This window comes from Apteryx mantelli, chromosome Z (genome assembly GCF_036417845.1).
Source record: "Apteryx mantelli isolate bAptMan1 chromosome Z, bAptMan1.hap1, whole genome shotgun sequence".
Taxonomy (NCBI): Eukaryota; Metazoa; Chordata; class Aves; order Apterygiformes; family Apterygidae; genus Apteryx; species Apteryx mantelli.
The window spans coordinates 23499621-23521174 of record NC_090020.1 but is presented as its reverse complement, the minus strand read 5'-3'; the positions used below and the strand labels follow the sequence as shown (position 1 = coordinate 23521174).

Sequence of the window (21554 nt, the reverse complement as noted above, 5' to 3'; positions counted from 1 at the left end):
GCCTGCAAAGAAGATTCAGTTTTCTTTAGTCTTTGTCAGCTTCTCTATTTTGTAGGTAGATATAAGCTTGAGAAATTGCTTCTCATGTCTCTTAGGGCAAAGTATTGAAAAACAAGCTGTGACACCCATCCGCCTAGCAGCTTACTACTGCCTCCTCAAGCATGTGGATGCACAGAAGTAGACGCAAAAATTCTAAACATTTATGAAAATTGCCAGTGCTATTTTCTGAGGGCCTTGTGACTCATGACTGGGATTCTATGCAGTACAAATTACCTTTAAAGAACTAATTTTTAACCATCATTCAATTAAAGTTAGTACAATGACTGTGCATAAAACATACATGAAATAATTAGCGTGGATGGTTCTTAATTTAAAGGATGTTAAACAGCTTGTAGACATCTGCTAGCAAGCTGAAATGGGTCATTCAAAATTTATCTAACTAAATTAAGGGGAAAAAATGTTTCTCCTCCCGGGTCGGCATGTCACAAGATAACTAAACTGACTTAGTAGGCTTGCCTGGGAATCCTTAACTGTCAGTGGTGAATATGCAAAGGGCCAGCAAATTAAATCAACCTGCCAAACTGTCAATTTCAAGCCTCATGACTGCATGAAAATAGCATCACTGGAAGAAATCAAGCATTGCCTTCTTTTGGGTTTCCTGGCACCTATTCAAATACTCATGCAGTTGTGGCTAATTTTGCATGCAAATTTCAGTCAATAAGCTCAGAACAAGACCTCCCAAGATATTTCAAAGGATCTGACAGTATTTTTTTTGAATACCAAATCAACAGTAGTTGAAATTCAATCTCCATTTCCTAGTGCTTTACATATGCACAGTGTCCCCTCTACAGAGCTAAGTTAATGAGAGCCGTACCTGCTTTCACTCATATCCTCCCAGCCGTCCTTACTGAAGTTCTCAAATACATTACTCATAACCTTGATGGACTGTTTGAGAAAAGCTCCATGATGTCCCAAAGAGCTCTTTTTCTTGGTTGTTTTTAATTTAACCTTGCTGCCTGTTATCTTGCAATTACATTGCCCACAGGTTGCCAGTGCTTTGGCTTCATCCAACAAACACTTTAGTTCCTGCACTTGACTCATCAAATCTTCATTTTCATTTCTCAACCTGTTAGCTTCTGCCACTTGCCTCTTCAAAAAGGCAACTTCTCTTTCCTGCTCATCAATCACTAACTGAAGTTCTGCTTTGTCTTTTTTTGTTTCGCAAATTCTCTTATGCAGCTTTTCCAGCTCTCTTTCTCTCAGGTCTGCATCTTCTTTTTGCACTTTTAAAGATGCTTTCAAATCATTTTTGTCCTTCAGTAACTCTTTATTTACTTCTTTCAGTTTCTTTAATTCCCCTCCAATGCCTTTGAATCTTCTTTCCAGTTGATGTACCTAACAAAAATAAAGTTAGCCTATTTTAGCCTATCCATTAGAAAGAAAAAAAATCAAAACTACATTTTAAAATGTATTTATTATATGAAAATAATATTACATTAAGCACAAGGACAAAAGCAATCTAAAGTCCTTAATTTAAAAATAATTCTAACACAGTGCAGATGAATACATTTCAACTGCAATAATACAGCTGTTAAACAAAGGGCAGATGGTGAAAGAAGTTAAAATTCCAGGCAAAGTGACATAGAAGTTTAAGTATGCTAATGAACCTTCCTGATGTATCTTGAGCTCATTACTGATTTGGTTATACATACTAATTCTATTTAAAAAAACATTTTCAGAAGGAAGACTATTTTGAAATACAGACAATTTTGTCCTAGCTATCTAAATCAACAAGTTCTTTCACGTTTTAAATACACAAATTAAATCTTAATTTGATCTTCCAAAAAAAAAAAAAAAAAGAGACACCAGAAGCTCAGCAACTAAAGAATATGAAGACTTAATCTTTTTTCTATTCATAAAAAGGGCAAATTTTTCCCATCTCAGCACAACCTCTATACAAGCTTACCCAATAGAGTCTGAAGAAGCATATTCTACCTACATCAGCTGACTATGCTTTTTTTCTGATGTTCCTTGCAGTTTACACATACTGGAGGCCATGAACAATAAACTGATTCTGAATGTTCTTCAGGAACACGTGCTCAAAGTTACAACTAAACCCCATAATTTTGAGAAATAAGAGGTAATTTTAATTTTAGCAGACCCTAAAACAAACAATTACACTGTGAGATTATTCCAGGAGCTTTCAAGGCCATTAGCATGAGTTCTGTGCTCAATCATTTAGACATTTTGAAGAAATATTTTTGGTTGTCTCTGTGCCAGCTCCATTCCCACTCTTTCACTGCACGAAGTGAAAAGGTCTTGGGATTTTTCAAGGGGTGGGAAGGAACAACTATTTTTCAAGCAGCTACAGGAGAATGTATGAGGCCAACTTTAATTACTTATCTTGTACAATACTGGCCAATCCTATCCCTTTGCAGCAATGCAAAAACACCCCAGCTTTGACAGTGAAAACATAGTATTTCTCAAGAAATGCTATACTTATTTCCAAGGATTTTTTGCTACTGCATATAAATTGTTTTAAAACTTATGGAATGATTTATAAAGTGGGTACTATGGATTTGAGTCAGTTAAATGAGAGGTCTTCACATAGAGAAGAATTAGGGCAAGAGCTGCTCATATTTCTTCATATACATTTGTGAAGGAGTTTGACAGCAGACCTTTAATACGCATGCTTATCCATTGCTATCTTCCTTGAGGGAAATTCACAGCACTCTCACAGTGAAGAGAGGTTGTCTTATGGCTACACAAACTTAGTGGGTGAAATCAGGAAGAAAAGGGATTTTGCTAAATACTTCAGTGAAACCGAGATTCATGATTAAAATAATAGTTAGTACTTTCCTCCCCGTTGATAAAGACTTAGACCAGTATCATTTTTTTAGCAACCCTTATAAACTGAGATTCTGTTCCTATTTCTTAGTTCCTTAAGGCAACCTTTTGCATTTGCTAGTACTTAAAGTCATTTATGACAGTTGGAAGGAAACAAACAATGAATAGCTTCTACACCTATCTCTAAGGTACCATCATAACTCTGTATATCCACAGAGATAAAAATTATGTAGTACCTGGCAAACAAAATTATGGTTCTGAAATATAGATGATAACCAAGTGTAAACTGTGTGACATTTCAGATGGTAGTATTCAAATTATTTCAATTACTCACTCTACCTCAAGATAAATGAATGTGAGCATTTCCTATTCTGTGTGTTATTATTTTAACATGATGTTTGTCATTCAGTAATAACGAGATGACAGCCTTCATTGCCTGACCATATGGCAAGTGTTAGAAGTATATGCAATCACATCATCTGTTGTAAATTACCGTACTTCCTACAAGTTAATTCACAAATACAAAATAGACATACCCAAACTGACATTCAAAGTTATAGATTTGTGTTTATTCAATTTAAGCATGCCTTTAAAGAATTATAAGTAATTAACACAAACATTGTTTAGCAAAATGACAAACAAAAGGTCTAACACTGTTTGAAGGATGTCTTTTCTTTGTAGCAAACAAACATATGGCAAAATACAAGTGAGCCCTCTTAAGTGAACACCTGTTAAAATACTAAACTACTTGTGTATAATACAAATATCTATACAAACAGCAACTAGTTAAGAACACCTTGTTACTGTAGGAAGTAAAACATGTAGAATGTTGTGCAGTAAAGATTAAATACACATCATATTTGCTAAGCTAAAGTACACAAAATGCATACTGTACTATTTTGTGAAAAAATGACAAACCCACATACGTAAAAATGTTTGAATGTACAATGTTGTTCTAAAATTTAAATATAATAAGTAAATTTATCACTATTATGCATCAATTCTATTTTGTAGCAAAATATCCGTGGAGATTAACTCCTGATATCATGTAAAGTTAAATACTCAGCAAAAGAAATGAATATTTCTGAACTTAAAAGCGGTAAATGCTAACCATATGCTGCTCTTAATTTAGATAATTTGTTAGTTTTTGACACTTTATCTCTAAACATACTATTAATTTACTCTGACATTAACCATGTTTGTCCCATGATGAATCCACAGCTACTGCACTATAATTGATTTTTGACACAATTTTGAAAATCCATATTTTTGAATTATGAAAGGAAAATCACGGCTTAGATTCATGAGCACTGACTTGTATATATGACTCATGTTAAAATTCAGATTAACTTGCTGGAGTTGATATCTTACCTTCTGTAATGTCTGATCCGAAATTTCTTTTGCATTCTTCTTTGGAGTACTGTTCTTGACCCCATCATCTTCACTAATTTTAAAAAGTAGCTCTATTAGACAATAACACACTTCTATCAGAGAATAAATAATATTTTGTGATAGCTACTATTTCAATAAAACAATACTTAGACATCTTAAGGAAATGCATTCTTTACTTTCTCAATTATTTAGACTGTGGTCTATTTTCTTGTCAAGCCTTTTGGTCAGTTTCTAAAGAGTGACCTCTTTTCAAAGTCTTCTGTCACATAATTATGAATCTTTGTAGCATCACAGTATGTTTTTTTTGGAGTACAAGCTTTTCAAAGGCACAATAGATCTGCAGGTTAAAGACGCTGTACTTTCATTCCCATTTTTATTCTTTTATAGACTATTCCCTCTATGCCTTAAAAGCAGAATTCATTGCCTTTTTATCTACACAGTCACTACAAGTTTTGTTCTCTAGGTCTTGTCCCCTGCTAGGAGGATCAGAGTGATTGGTGAACAAAGCAAACAGTAACAGAACTAGGATGGATGAAAACTTTAAACCCCCTTTTTTGTTAAGTGAAAGATCATGTACTTCACCAGATAAATGACACAAATCATTCCATTGTACTGTTGTGAATTCATAACAGTTAGAAATTGATAAAACTAATGAGTGTGAACACGACTAAGCACCACTATGCACTTTAGGCACTAAAAATCTCACACAGAAGACAAGTTAAAAATTTGGTCTATTCATAGAAAAGGATGCTAACAAAAGATTTAGCAGTAATACTAAATCAGGTAAATCAAAAGTAAAATATATTGTATTCAGATTTGAACTGAGAGCTTAGCATTCACAAACTACCCACTATTCAGAGAAAAGAGCAATTACAAACCTCAGAATGTCTTTTTATTAAATTTGAAGTGCTATGTTCAAGAACAAAAACACACAACACTAGAAACACCAAATATTCACTTTTCTCCCCCTTCTGCCCCCCCAATTAACTAAAAGAATTAATCTTAAGGGATAAACATCTGTGTTACATGATGAAGCTCTGTTTTAGAAGTATCATTTCAAACTATGAGATGACACTGCAGGTCACTTAAAAACTTTTGATTTATAAACAAAGCAAGTGTAAAAGAAAACAGTGTTACTCTCTGTAGATTCACAATCCTCTTGATATAAACAGTGACTAACAAGTTTGTTAGAGTGAATTAGACCTTTCTTTTGTCTTTGGAACATGTCATGGCCAATTAATACTTCTGTATTCATGAAATAAATGGAACACTATTCTAAAGATAATAAAAGCTGAAAAAGGTAAAACTATGCATCTGGGGAATATGTACCTTTACCTTGATATTAATATGTTAGTTCCCATGTTATTTGAGAGTACAGTCCCCCAGCACAGTGGTACTGCATACATTTACAGCATTCTTTAAGTAACACACAAAGATAATATGAACATGCTTTTCATCTTTTTCTAAATATTCACTCATTTGAATGCCTGTTGTAGCTTTTATATCAGCATTTACTGTACACCACTGAAAAGAAAAATGATTTCCCACAGTCAAGAAACTGATCAAAGCACACAATGTGCTATATTTATTATGTGGATTTATTAAAATACAATTTACAACTGTATCTATAAATAAACATATTATAACCACAGAATAAATAAGACTACTGCAAAACAGACACTAAGGAAAATCTGCACATCTTCAACATTATCATAGAAATCAGAAGCAATATAAATTAAAGGAAAGCCATAGGTCACTGATGCATAAGCCTTCCTAATGAATACAAAATAAATGGCCTGTTCAACCTCCTCCCCCGCCCCCAACTGTTATGTAATTGTTCACAGGAATTGGTCAGGGAGGCAACGAAACAGCGCTGCCTATAACTGTGGGTCTGCCTATGACAGCAGAAAGATTCATCATATCAGTCTACTCAGCAAGACATATGCTCTATCCATCATACACCTACATAAAAAATACCAAGTTCTCCCTCAAGGAATAGACCCACAAGTCATTAAATCCACAATCTTCAGTCAGCAAATTATGATGGTCTTATATAACTATACCTCTGTCCCACTGAGAAATCATTAACTGCCAGCTTTAGAACATAGCACTTAATTTCTAATTAATAGTCACCAAATCTGATTATGAGGTAGTTTGACATGGCTGCCAAAAAGGTATTTGAACTGTGATGCTACAGTTCACTATTAGGATTTGCAGAAAGCCTTCTTAGGCAGAGAAAAAACTATCAGTAAATAAATAAATAAATAAATAAATAAATAAAATAAGAGCAGGTATATCAGCCAGTCATAGAATAACTATACAAACGATCAACAGCATGTCACATTAGCCTCCAGAATACAGCAGGTGAAGTTTCCCCGTACAAATAGGGGGTGGCACTGTATAGAAGGCTGCCAAGTTACCAGCTCCAGGTTCCTGAAGATGAGCTAAGCCTGAAGCAGAAGAACCGCTGTGACGACCAGAAGAAAGGGAGGCCGTTCTTATGCACCAGTTGGGAACACAGCAGATTTAAAAGGATTCTAACAACTAAAGAGGCCCAAGAACAATCTTCCACAAGAAGCAAAGGAGCAAACAACTTGCTTTAGTAAGAAGCTTGCTATTTTTCTGAACAGGACTAGACAGACCCAATTTTCAGCTTTTGGAGGAAAACACCTGAGTCTCTGTCAACATGTTCTTATCTTCAACAGGACGTGAATGCTAAGTGAAATGCTAGGTTTTGGATTCAATGAATATCAAAAAATAATCTTCACAGGCAAGGGAGACACATCTCAGACAACTGAGCTAACACAGACATAAGCTGGGAATGGCAAAAGCAAAGTTTGCTTTTCTTGTGTCCCGTATTATTGTTTTAAACCCTACTAGCCAATGATGAAGAGGAGCAACAAAGCCTAAATCAACCAAAACCAAACTTCTTGAAAGCAAAACAGTTACTGTCCACTTTCTTCTAAAAGAAATGAAGGCTGCACAACTTCTACAAAAGTTCTGATGGAGGTTAAGAAATACTCTTTAAGAACTATTCACCCAAAGAACTCCACCTGACATGGCCTGCACAGTCCAGCCTGCCTCATACAAATAGCCATTTCCTCAACAGATTGCTACAGTCAGCTTCTGAGTTTCAGGTTTTTACAAGACATAACAATCATTTGTACTTTTGAAAATCTCTTCAGTGATTTTCTTTGCCAATTCAACTGGATCCCAGCAAATTTCTCTGGTCTTCCTGATGCAGGACACTATTAGTCGCATTTTCCATTTTAAATTTGGATTTGATTTGAGGGTGAGACAGGAAGACCACAAACTATGTGGACTTCTTAAAGACAATTATTTGTGGCTTTTAACCCCTTCCAATTTGGCTGAATAAAATAAATAATAGCTATTCAGGGCTTCCTCCTGACAAGCATGAGCGATATCTAATCAAGCAACAGGATAGTGCCTATCCTTTTTAATGCAGAGAAGCTCAGCCCCTTTTTCAAGAAATTATCACCTGATGTTAGAATGCCTGATGAAAATGGGTACCCGGTTCAGATGAAATTGAATACCAACATCATTGATACATTGAGGAAGTTCTTGTCAAGTTTCTTTTGAGAAAACATACTTACTTAAACAGTGAACAAATGTTATTTAGAGTGTATCATGTTTGACCTGTCAACAACTTTCAGATAACAGATAAGAGGTTTTACTTTTATTTGGGAAGAGGAAGGGTGTTAATACCCATTTAGCTATTTGTGTGTTTTTATTCTTTTTGCTCATTTTCTCATTCTTATGATCAGGAGAGAATATAACTTTGCTGTTGCTTATTGCTTGCTCAAAATATAGCTGTTTGAGTACTTTTTTCTATTTTTTCAAATTGTTTGTCCATTCATTAGTGCAAAAGTTTATATACTGAAGGGCAAGAAGGATTGTTCCTCTTCAGCACAACTTATGGAAGCAAAGGAGTTTCTTAGATATAGCTTTTATGATGTGAACAGAAAAGGTTTTCCTGTCCTGTACAGGCAGATGCAGCTACAGAACTTCTACCTAGAGTTTTCAATGTTCAAATTTCATTAAATAAATAAATAAATAATCTATGATTCTACAACTGAACCCTCATTTCGGTTATAAGAAGGATGTGTACACCCTGTCACACTCAGGATGCCATCACAGGAAACTTTAGAGACAATATGCAAGGCTTCTGCAGGTATGCTGACCCTGTCCATGCTAGTCAGATGGAGTTCATTCTAGCAACTAAAAACTAAAAGCAATAGTGTGATGAAGAACCTGAATGAAAATACTTCAGCACACATACACTTATACATGCTCACAGATATACATCCAGCTTCAATCTCTATAAGGCATTCTTCTACAAAACATCAAACTCTCTTGATGAAAGTGTCTATGGCATTGCAATATCCTAGTGTTTCCAAGAAGAACGACAGGGAATTTGCTTTTCACAGCATGCATGATCAACTGTTGTTGTAAAACTCAACTGGTAAAAATTTGCAATCAGTTGTCAGCCTCATGGGCTAACAAAATGTGTTGCTTAATACACATCTTTGGATTTGATCTGGTAATTTACCAAAAATATCCTGTGACAAAAAAATGTTGGAAAAGGTAAATAAGATTTGCCTAACACACTTCACTAGTATTTTAATCCTTCTTAGTCACAATAAAGCAGTAACCAACCACCATACCAGAAGTGTGTATCCACCCATCCACTTTTAAAAGAGGGTGTATTTTAATCTGAAAAGTGATTGAAGAAGAAAGGAAGAAAGGACTAATCGTTAAAGCACTAAACATGTCAAGAACCTGCAGTTCCAGGGATTTGACTGTTTTTTGGAAATACATGGTTATTGCTCAGCCCACACCCAACTCCTTCTCACTGCTGGTTGCCTTTCCATCTTGTATCTTTCCACTTGCAGAAAAAAGAGATAAAGAAGAGTAAGGCTTTATTGCCATGAACATGTTTCTTTAACAGAGGACTTCCTCAAAGTCTCCTTCTACTCCCTGCCCCTGGAAAATACTGAGCACCACAGATTTGACAACCAGCTGTACCTACGCACTCTTGAATACTTCTCCCAGGTGATTCAGAAACAGCAATACTACAAAGGATCAGAGGAATGATGGGGACACAACAGCCATTTATTACCTACCTCACTGGCAAAGACTCATCTCTACCACTTTATAGATTGTACAGATACAAAAGAAGATATCCAAGAACAATTCTTACAAGGGTTTCACTATATTGATTTACATTCAGATCCATGTAGTTTTTGAGACTAGCATTAAAAAAAGAAGTCTGAATCAGCATGTGATTTCTGTATTGCTGTGTTTCAATACTGCAAGAACCATTTCAGGCTCTAGAGAAAGCTTCATAAACATATAAATGTTTTATTTTTTTACATATATACGCACACGTATTTTAAACACATAAAAAATTAACTGTTTTCATATGTATCATATAGTATACTGCATGTAAATAATTCACATGTATATAATAGTGTATGTTATAATTAGGGTATATATAAAAATTATCATTGATTTAATAGGCATGTGGAAAACCAAAGAAAAAAATACTTAGAAATAAGAATATGTATGGTTTTATTCTTACAAAACACATATGCAAGAAAAAAACTAATTTGTATAGATACTAGCCTTAAATATTTCTAACAGAATACATGAAATACTATATTTCCCTTTTTTTGTTGTAAACATAGTTAAGGTCCTGTATTGTAAGCTTACCCATAGAGTGTTGTACTTTCATCTGATCCAATTCTTCTTCAAGATTCAGTCTATGAGACAGGAAATAAGTAAAAGTAAGAATGACAGAACAGTCATACACATACCAGTAAAACCATTAAAACAAAATTAAAGCAAAAACATATCAAAATATTACTGAGGAAGAAGCTGTCAACACTCAGGAATCAGTTTTCTAATTTGTCAGCACTTAGCATATCTCAGAGAGTCATCAGCACAATAACTGATAAAAATTTAAAAAATGGAATTTACAGAATTCAGATACAATATTAGTAATAACATACACTAAAAAGTTTCCGCTAGTCCTTTTAGGTAAGAGGCAATCCAGAGACAAAAAGCAGACAGGTAGGAGATGGAATCCTATTCAGGGAAGGAAAAAGTAGTCAGTCTCAGGGGACACCACCAGACAATTTTAGGTGGATAATCTTAACGCTCTTCTTTGCCCAGCAACTACTTGAGAAACTTACTAACAAAATCTGTCCTTCTCTTCTCTAGCCCAGATTTTCTGGGGGAATAATAGTTTATTACCACTATAGCTTACTCGATGACATCAAGCAGCTCAGGTCAATATCTGAATTACAGAAGTTCTGCTTTTCATTTTACAAAACTGTGTATACATAAATTTGCCAGGAGACCAATACTAAAGTTTCAAAGTCAAACTGGGAAATGTTAGTGTTAAAGGATGTTACTTGAATTTGATCCACTTATACTGGTGTTTTCTCATACAATCTTTACATGCATACAATCTTTAATTATACAGTTGCACACTGTTTAAGCAAGACGACCCCACCTATTTTAGCCTAGGATCCTGCAACACAGGATAGGCATATATGCAGAATTTGTAAAAAATACAGCCTCATAGCCAATTCTCATGCACGTTATTCTAGCTCTGTTCTGAAGGCCAGATTACTAATCTCCTCCTAGCCTTTTCTACACTACTCCAAACAGCAGTATCTAACTACTTTACAGGAAATTTAGTTTTACAAAATCCCTCTGAGATGAGGCACTCAGAAATGCAGGTCAAAATACCTGCTAACTTATGGAAAGGAGTTAATTTGAGATACAATGACCTTTTCAGTATACACTGTATTTTACAGCACAATGTATGTTTGATGCATCTCTCACTCAGCTGTAACTTTAAACACTACAATTCATATTCTACAGTCTCACATGAAGTACACAGAAAGAGAAACATGAAAAGTTTAAGTAACTGGCTTTGCATGATATATGAGACTAGCTATTTACAGCATCAACCAGCTGCCTTCACAGGTTGACTTTCTTTGTTCTTTCAGTCTCCATGTCTCAACCACCATCAGTTTCTACAACACAGATGACAACGGCCTTTTCTCTACACTGTCCCAACTCCCCCTCAAAGCACGTTCGCTCTATGCACCGAAGGACAAAACAGTCCTTTGGAAAGACATTCTCCGATGATGTTATTAAAGACTGCATTCAACAATACATGAATGCAAGGGAGTGAATTAAGGTTGTTTTATAATGCTTAATTCTTGTACTTCTATCTTCTGAACATGTAATTTCTCTGCTTTAAGGACATTCTTTGGACACATTTACATACATATAGACATACATGCACATTGCCCTCTTACACACTATCTAGGTGGCCATCAAACAATGATAATTCTACAAGACTTTTAGAAAGAGTTAACATGTACATAAAGGAATTATTTAAAATGGTAAAAGATATGCAGTATTAGAGAAATGATATGAAATAAGTAAAGGAGTAATGTTTTAGAGTCTGAATATCTGAAGCACTTCCAAAGAAATTCATTTGGCTGTAAAATAGTCTCCAACTGAAGTAATGGTCTATCTGGAAGCATTTCAAGTTAGCCTAGACAAGAAACTATAGTGCGTAGTACAGATGCAATCCACACAAATCAATGAACGCTTTGGATGAATGTTAGAATAGCCTAACTGAGTCAGACCAATGCTGAATCCATCCACCACCAGTGCTCTGTCTCCAGCAGAGGCAAAAGGAGATGCCACTCAGGGAGAGTGCACAAGCCTAACTGTTTCTGCAGTCCCTTCCTCTTGTAATCCTTCAGCATCTGGAAGAGGAGGGCTCAGGCCGGCAGAGGACTGGAGCAGGGATGCTTGCTCCTTTTCCATAGCCACTTACAGACTTCCTGCCCCTGAATCCATCTGATCTTTGTGCACCCACAGATACCGTTTGCCTCCACAGCCTGCCGCAGCAGCAAATTCTTGAAGTTCACTGCCCACCACATGAAGCTGTGCATTGCTCTGTCTGTTTCACCCTGATCTCCCCCTACTTTCACCAAGTGCCCCAGTATTTGTACTGTGGGATCCACTGAGCAACAGTCCCACGTTCAGCTTACCTGCTGCCTACATGATTTCATAAACCTCAGTTTACACAGCCCTCCTCAGCCTTCTCCTCTCCAACCTGAGGAATCCACCCAACCTTTCAAATCGCTGCTTGTCAGGCAGCTGCTTCAGCTCCTCCATCGTTTCAGCTTCCCTTCTCTCACGCTCACTAACTTCACTACCTTCTTCCCGAGATGCAGAGATCAGAGCTGCTTATAACACTCAAGACATCAGTGCACTAACGTATGTTATAACAACAAAAAGGTGCCCTCTCTCTTGTCCTCAATGATCTTCCTAGTAAGACGCAACGTTTTCCTGGCTTTTTAGCCACCCCCACACATTGAGCTGATGATTTCAGAGACCTGCCAACACTGACCACAAGGTCTCATTCCTGAGCTGTAACTGTCCATTCTGAGTCGCCCCTCTTCAGCATGGCCTTGCACTGAAGCTCGCCTACCAGGTGCATGAGGTCCTTCTACAGTTCCTTGCCATGGGTGCAGCATGTGACTGACGGAAAAAAGCTTAGTATTATCTGCAAACTTGGATGTTTCACAGTTCCCTATCCTCTCCAGATCACTGAAGAAGAGATTGAATAAAGAGCATTCCAGCTCCAACCTGTGAGGAACCCTGCTCTTGACTTTTTTACATCCTCAACACAGCACCTAAGCACTACCCTTTTTTTCCTCTGATTTAACTAGCTTCCTGTTGCTAAAAGGGCCTTTCTTCCAATCCCACAACAACTGAGTTTCTTTAATAAGCTTTCATGTGGAGCCTTGTCAAAGGCTATTTGAAAATCCTGATCTGATTTTATTCACATGGTTGTCACCCGTTCTGGAATTCCAGCAGGTTAATGAAGCAGGACTTCCCTTTACAGAAGCCACACTGACGCTTTCTCAACAAGACTGTGTTCAACTATATGTCCGGTAGTAATCTCTTCCACCACCACCCCCTCTTTTTTTTTTTTAAAGGACAGACTACTGCATTCCCAGGGATGGAAGTTAGACTCAGAGGTCTGTAGTTCCCTCTGGAACCATTTTTGTGGATGGTAGTTACACAGGCAATCTGCCAGTCCACTGGCATGGTGGCCATCTATAATGATAAGTTACAGTTCTCTAATTTCACATTTGAGTTCCTTCAGAACTCCTGGATGAATTAAATCAAGTTACTAACATCTGATTTATCTACTTGGCCTCATAATTCCTGCACACTTACTTCAAATAGATGTAACACCTCTGACCTATCTGCTAAAAAGAACACATCAGATGTTGACATCTTCCTAGCATCTTCAGCAGGGAAGTCTGATGCAAAGATTCACGGAGCTACTTTTTTATTGCCTTGCAATCCCAGTGTACCTTTTTACATTGTTGTCATCATGCAAACCTACAAACTTCCTACCCGGTTTCTTTTTCACTTTATTTAACCAAAATTTTATGATCACAGTTTACGCATCTTTTGAAAGGCACTCTTCAAGTTCTCTCCAAGCCCTCTCAACTTTCCATTTACTTTTGACCTGCCATTGTTTTTGGTTTTCCTGTTCTCACTAAAGCAAGCTTAAATTTTATATGTTGACCTTCTCTCTGTGACAGCCACCTTAATTTACCCATTAAATCCTTGCAGAGGGTTTTTTAAGACTACTTTCTTTTTTGGATTTCATTTTGTTCTTTTTTTTTTTTTCCTTCAAGTTGTAGCACATATTTTGCCTGGGTTTCTAATACAGTATCTTTCTTAACAGTCTCCAATCTGCCCATAGGCTTGTTGTATTACTCCTTTTAGTGTTTGGGAGGTTTAGAGGTTTTTGGACTAGCCACATTTTTACGTGGCTCCCTTTCCAAAAAGTGAATGTCCATATTCTAGATTGAATTGGTCTGCTCCCTCCTGCTACTAATCAAACCTAATTAAAAAAGACAAAAACTTCACACCCATCTTCAGAAAGGGCAAGATCTAGGAACTATATGCCTCACCTCCAGCTCTAGGAAAGTAAGGGAGCAAATCCTCCTTGAAGCCATTTCCAGTCACATGATAGACAAGACGACAACTGAAAACAACCAGCATGGATTTACCAAGGGAAAATTTTGCTTGACCTATCTGATTGCCTTCTGTAAGAGATGCCTGGCTGTGTGAATAAAGGGAAAGCAGTCAACGGTGTACGTCTTAAATTTGGTAAGGCCTTTGAGATGGTCTCCCATCTTATTGCCATGTAGTTGGGATCTGGAATTGACAAGCTGGACTGTCAGGCTCAAAGGGCGCTCAGCTGTATGAAGTCCAACTGGCAGCTAGGTACTAACAGTTCCTGAGATCTCCTCAGGTATCTGTAGTGGAGCAACACACAGTGTACAAACAGCGGATACTGTTTAATGTCCTTATTAAAGACCTGAAAGACATGTTAGAATGCACCCTCAACAAGTTTGCAGATGGTACCAAGCTAGGAGGAGCAACTGGAGGGCTGGGCCTTCATTCAGAGAGACCTCGATAGGCTAAAAAATATGGGTGGACAGGAACCTACTGAAGTCCTACAGAACAACAAGTTGAACATGAGTCAGCAGTATGCCTTTGTGGCAAAGGGTAGCTAGATACTGGCAGTCTGGGCAAAAGTGTAGCCAGCTGGTTGAGGAAAGTGATTTTTGCCCACTATTTGGCACTTACAAGACATCTGGGGGGCTATTCTCAGTTTTGGGCTCCCCTGTACAAGAAAGACATTTTCATACTAGAGCAAGTCCAGTAGAGAGTTTCCAAGATTGTCAGGGATTGAAGCACATGATGTGACTTGGTTTGTTCAGCCCCAGAAGGAGAAAGGAAGATTTTATTGATGTCTACTTAAGGGGAGGGTATGGAAAAGACAGAGCCAGTCTCTCCAAGAGGAGTACAGTAGAAAGAATTGAGATAGCAAGGATATGAGTTGGAGCATGGGAAATTCCAACTAGATTTAAGGGGAGAAACAAAAAGGTGAAAGAAGAAAAAAAAATTTGACCATTAGGGTGGCCAGACCCTGGAACAGTTGGTGAGAGATCTTGTGGAGTCTCTATCCCTGGAGATAGTCAAAACTCAGCAAGATCCTGTGCAAGCTGCTCTAACTGATCGTGCTTTGAGCAGCAGGTTCCTTCCAACCTGCACGATATTGTGCTTCTCACTGTACTGAGGTCACTGTTACAGAATGATTCTTTCAATCATAACTTCTGAAGTAAGGTCTGTGTACCATTCAAAATGAAATTCAGAATGGTATCTTTTCTTGTGGTTTCTAAGACTGGTTATTCTAAGAAAAGTCATTTATTGCATACAAGAATTTTCTGTCTACATCTTGTCCTGACATATTGTTGCAGGCTGCATGTGGGTAGATAACATCTTCCATGACTGCAGCTTGCCCTAAATTTACAACTTGTCTAATCTAGCTTCACATTTCTTGATCACTGTCAATAACCTGATGAAAAGATCAGTAGCTCAATCTTACTACTACTTATTTACTATTAGAATATAGGATTTTTACCCAAAAACATTACTCAGTAGTCTCTTTCTCTGTAATATTTGTTCACACAAATATTATACCTAAATTATACCTATTATACCTAAATAAATCCTTCTTATACAATCCCCAGTCTCTGACCAGGCAATCCTACTCTGTTGTCTTGTAAAGTCAGTAACTTATGCTTCTTCCTCCAGGTCTCCAAGATATCTAGTGCGTCAGGATTGTCACCTGAGGCCAAAGCAGTCTAGTTCTCATCTCATTGTTTGGGCTTCTAACAATAGTGTAGAAGCACCTGTAAATTATTCCCTCATTATGTTGCAAAGTATGCTGGTCAACTAGGAGTGTAGGCAATATTTTAGAACATGCTTACCTTACTTTTTATGACTTCTCACTATCAACACCTGCTTCCTCCTACCTTTAAAAGAGCCCCTGTACTGCAGAAGTGTTATTAGTGCAAGAGGAGATGGTGACAGAAGCTAGACAGCAGGCCACATCTCATTTATGGTCTCATCTAAGAGGTTAGATTCCTTCCTACCAGCAGAACATTCTCCTTTCCCAAGATCTAAGTTCTTAGCAGCACATACAAAACATGTCTCCTATGTAGATAATCATACAGAATGGAGACACAAAATAAACTCAGTAACTTGCACTCCACTGCAGGGAGACTGCTACCTGCATTATGAGCTTCAATTTTTTTTAATTTGAGGAAGCTTACAGTGGGTGGAGCCTCTACTTTCAGCAAATTATTCTCCTCTCATCCTACCTTATTAGTTAAGTTAGCAACAGGGAGGAAAGAACTGGTATTTTGGTTTCTTTTTTTAAATCTCTGAAGTCTAAGAATCTTCAGTTCATAAATCTGTAAGTTTTGAATGCACTCAGGACAGGCACAATAAGCACTGAAAAATTTCCTAAGTATTTAAGTCATTTGAAAACAGATATTATACTGATTTTTACTCAACCTTTTCTTTCGGAAAAATAAATATAATGTAACATGACACCTTCAAGACTTATTTTCTCCAAGTACTTTATGGCAAATATAGTGTTAAAGGAAAAAAAGTGTGTCTTTGTATTATGACTGTTGCAGTCAAAGTATTTTTTCACTTTCATTCATTAGTCCTTTTATATTTCAAGGGAAAAAGCAGACCAAAAACTGCAATGTGAAGAACGACACACAGAGGAAGCAGCTCTTTCTTATCCATTTGTTCCCAAATTCAGCAGTAAAATCTGCTCTTACATATTTGAATTCTTTCTGATGTGCTACTCTAGCTAGAACCTGTAAAAAAGCATCTGTATTTGCATTACAACAAGAAATACAAATCTAATTCAGTTGCCTACAATTCACTACAGAAATATTATAGTCTGCATATTTTGTCAAAAAAGTGCATAACTAAACAGTGAGGAAGAAAGGGTGCGTTTAAGTCTTCTGGTAGAATTCTTTGCAGGGAGAATATGATTGTTACTTTTTCCAGGAGCAAGTGAATATGATCAGTTGGAAGAAGCTTCAAGAACGGGGTTAAGAAAGAAACTTTTAAAGGACAGAGCAGGGACTCTGAGGAATTTAAGGTAACTCAAGATGTCACAGAAAGTTGCTGAAGTACAATGGAACAGTGAAAGAAGAGAGTGGCAAAAGAGTAATTTGCTTTTCAACCTTTCATTTAAACCATCTTCTCCTGACTGGAAGCTACTGTTAGTTCATACTCTAATGAAATACAGAGCTAGGGTTTGAAAAACTTCGATGTATTTTCTTAAAACCATATCTGTTCAAGACAAGACAGATCTTCATCGAGACTCTGGCTGACTCAGGCTCCCATGTGCCAACCTAATACGTAAGCATTGATTTATCTTTAGCTAACTTTCCCTCCCTCTCCAAAAACTCCTTCAAATAGATCTCAAGATAAACATCTGTGTTTGTTTTTCCCCTAAACTGAGATTACCTTTAACAGACCATGTTCAGTCCACCACACTTTTAAAGGATCCATGCACAATTCTTCCTTGACAAAGCAGATAAGGTACTTGAAGAGAACTGTAACCCAGTCACATGGATTCTAGCAACATGAAATACTTCCTTTACTTACTGAGAGTGAAGGAAGGATTGCTTCTGAAATCCTTCTACTCAAAGGATCTAAAATAAGCTCTGTGGATGGTAATGTAGAATAGTAACGTACTGGAACTAGAAAGTCAGAAAAGCAGCTTCAAAGTTCAGATACTGTGAATAGGAGGCTGTAATACTATTTTAGAAGACAAAGTTAATATTTGCTGTAATTATCTTGAGCACATACTCACTGGATTTATTGCATAGCTCTTTTGCATGGTTTAGTTTCAATTAACATCAAACAATGAAAAGAAGAAATGCTTTAGGTTTTGATATTAACTGAAAGGGGATATTTTGTGCAGTGAAAATCTTGTGTTTGATTTAACAAGGGCTGAGCAAAAGGCACTGTGTTTATGGCATCTGAAAAGATCCAAGACATAAACTGATGCTGTGAGGGAACCTTTCAGGATATTTCTACAGTAGAAAAGTAGTTCCTCTGAAAAGTTTTTCTAGCAATAGATATCTATAGGCTTGAGGCATAGAAACCGAAAGAAGTCTTTGAAGATTAGTACATGCCTCCTCCATGTTTTGCCAGTAGAAATGCTGGGAGTTGAAGGTTTCTCAAGAACGGGTGATTTTGAAGATGATTTGCATTTTGCTGCACAAATTTCATGTGTTTTACAATTATGTGCAACTATAAGCTTGACTTTAAAAAAAAAAGTTTTATTTTAAAATTTTTGTACATGATGTCAACGAATTTTTCTCCTGATAAATCAGGTAGTGGTTAAATGAGGTAAAAGTAACGATAATTTTACACTGTTGATTAGCTACATCATCTTCTCTGTTTAAGGTTATGCTCCTGGTGTATTTGAGCACATCTCTTATCTTGCTTTGAAAATTCAAAGTGCAAAGGGAAGGACTTCAATTTAGCAGCTACAGGACAAGAACAGATATACAAATATATGGAAATTGTCAACTGTCTGCTTTGTAAAGTAGTAACAGAACACGGAGGAGGCTTTCAATTCACCCATTTACAGCCCCCTCCCCACCACGACAACATTCCCTTGACAAACATAGTATTTTATACTTCCCTTTTTCATATGAAGTATTTTTTTTGCTTGAGCTAACAGTACGAATATACAGCATATGAAGTTTTAGTTAACATTGCTCAAGAAAAACTTATTTTCTTCTATTTTCTGCCTTTTTTTTAATTAAAGTTGTTAAATTTTAAGGTTTATTTAAGTTTGTGTGTTGTTTTGTCAGAATCTCATAACTGATCTCACTATTGTGACTGCTGGCACATAAGTAAAAAATACCTTCTAAACATTTTAGAAAAAATAGATTTTGAGCTCCATTTGCAGAAGAGATAGAAACAGAATTTAATTAGAGATGATACTCCTGTACAGAAGGAGGAACATGGTGTAAGTACAGAAGTACTGCTGAGCAAAATATATGCAACATGATGAAAAGAAAAACCTGAACAGGTAAGGAACGAACAACATGGAAAAACTATGTAGTCCTGCAGCCGAGCTTGCTGAATCAGGAAAAACAGAAAAAAAAATAACAAGGCCAAAAGAAGAACATGGTTTAGAATACTAGACAACAAAAGCAATTAAGGTTCTAAACTGAATGCATATAGCAATGTAGAAGTCTAAAGAAAGGCTGCAGTAACCAAAACAAACAAAAAACAAAAAATATTTTATTGGAAAAAAGGCTTTGCCCTATAGATTCAAGGAAAATGGACCTTTGAACCATAATTCAAGAAGGAGTGATGTGATTTGAATAAAATAAAAATATGCAGGTCAAAAGAAAAGAATCAAACTTACCTATGAGTATAGATTGAAGACTATCAGCTCATAATGAATTCTTACCTCTGCACTTCTTCTCTTGATGAAATCAGAGGCTACTACCACATTTTAAAGTCTCTGTCGTATTTATGCTGTGCATACTACTGTTTAATTCAGCTTTTAAAGAGAAGTTCCTATGATATAATTTTAAACAATACAAACTGGACTGGACACAAACATTGTGCAAATGATTATCAAACACTGTGAAGTACACTAAGAGTTCACACAATATTGTATATTGACATGTGAAAAAGGTGAACCCTAGTAGGGGATTCAAAGTCCAGAATGCTGTAGATAAGCTTTTTAGCATTGTATCATTGAGACTTTGATTGAAAAAACTTAAAATATAAATGAAAGTTAACTGTAATTTCGGTGTGTTTTAAAAGTAATAAAAAACTGTTCAGAATGGTCTTTGAAAATTTGCATAAAACATCCTCTATCTGTACAGATGAATAACCTTGGGCAAAAGACATTCACTACTAGGAATACCTATTAGCAATCTAGATGAAAAGAAAGTAAGTAATCACCCAGTTAAACTTTATTCAATTTCATTAAATTCAAAGTCTTAACTCATATCTGCAATGGTAATACTAACCCAGCGAACAACTTTAAAAAGCTTGCAATGTTGAAACTAATTACTGCTCAACCTATATCTAGATGCAGTCTTTACAATGGTGTATTTCTATCAGTGTGGTTTTTTTACCTGAAAAAGTATAAAAACATTTTCAAAACACAGCTTTTCTGATTTGATTGGGAAAGTATTTTCAGTGGTGCTTAGTGTATAGTTAAGGTTTCTAGAGTCTTAAATAAGGCTGTATATTTGAAAAATGTTTCCTAAAAACTTGGTAAAACCACACCAACTTTACTGATAACAGAGGTTACATAACTATGAATGGTGTACATGTTTGTTGCTTCTAAATTTAAGAACAAAAGACAGTAATCCTGTAGCTATTACATGAACTGAAATTCTTACTAAAATTATGTATTCTGCTCCCATGCATATTTTTCTGCTCAGAATGACTTCATAAAGAGGGAGAAAAAAAAAAAAAGATTGGTTTTGAAGTCTGCTTGTAGGAATAATAAAATTAGTGGACCAAAAAAAGAACCCAAAGTTTAGGACTTCTTCCATAAAATGCCTTGCTCTTATTCATACTCAAAATCTTCATGTTTTCTAGCAGCTTTGCTCCTTTCAAATGATAACCCATCAGGCAGGAGAGAAGTGACTTAAAGGGCTTCAAAGCCTAGTAAGGATCACTTGGGTAAAATCTGATGTACTGATTTTTACCCTTAAGCTTAACTGAAAAAGTCTCATGACCTTGAGTTTTCTGCACACTGATTCTAAGCAAATTTGGTAAAACTTGGCTATATTTCTTCAGTATTTCTAAACAATAAACTTTTTTTTATCTGGTTCTAAAACATGGTCAAAAAAAATCAATGTGCTTCTGACAATATAACCTATTGCAAAATACTCCTTTAGGTTTTTTTTGATTGACAAGAAACATTCCAGGCCAGCAGTACTCTCAGAAATTCTAGATTACATGGGAAGGGAACAATTTTCAGCTCTTTCCTAGCCAAGAAGCAGCTAATGAGCCCTTGAATTAGCAGGAATCAGCACCCTAAATTAGCAAGGATCGACTATGGCTTTCTCAAAGGCTTCCAGGATCTGCTAATGTAGCAAATCAGCAGTAGAATCATGTTATAGTTTTACTCTGCAAGCCAATATAGATTTATTTCTAACATTCTGAGAACAGCTTCAACATTTTTTGCTTACTATCAATTACTTGATGGAAGTCTTCCTTGTAACATATACACAAAAGGTAACAAGAGGAGTAAGAAAGCGCAGAGCATCCTTTTTATGTACTAATTGTTCATTCATATCTTCCAGCTA

General features: G+C 36.3%; 1 protein-coding gene across 1 annotated transcript in view; it reads right to left on the bottom strand.

Moving 5' to 3' along the window:
* The window catches only part of CNTLN (centlein), a 201251-nt gene that overhangs the window by 63665 nt on the left and 116032 nt on the right, over positions 1-21554 (bottom strand). The window contains exons 13-15 of the mRNA XM_067316035.1: positions 9973-10022; positions 4219-4310; positions 875-1395 (exon numbers count right to left, since the gene is read on the bottom strand). Of these exons, the coding sequence (XP_067172136.1) occupies positions 875-1395; positions 4219-4310; positions 9973-10022 (663 nt within the window). The remainder of the gene's footprint in view (positions 1-874; positions 1396-4218; positions 4311-9972; positions 10023-21554) is intronic.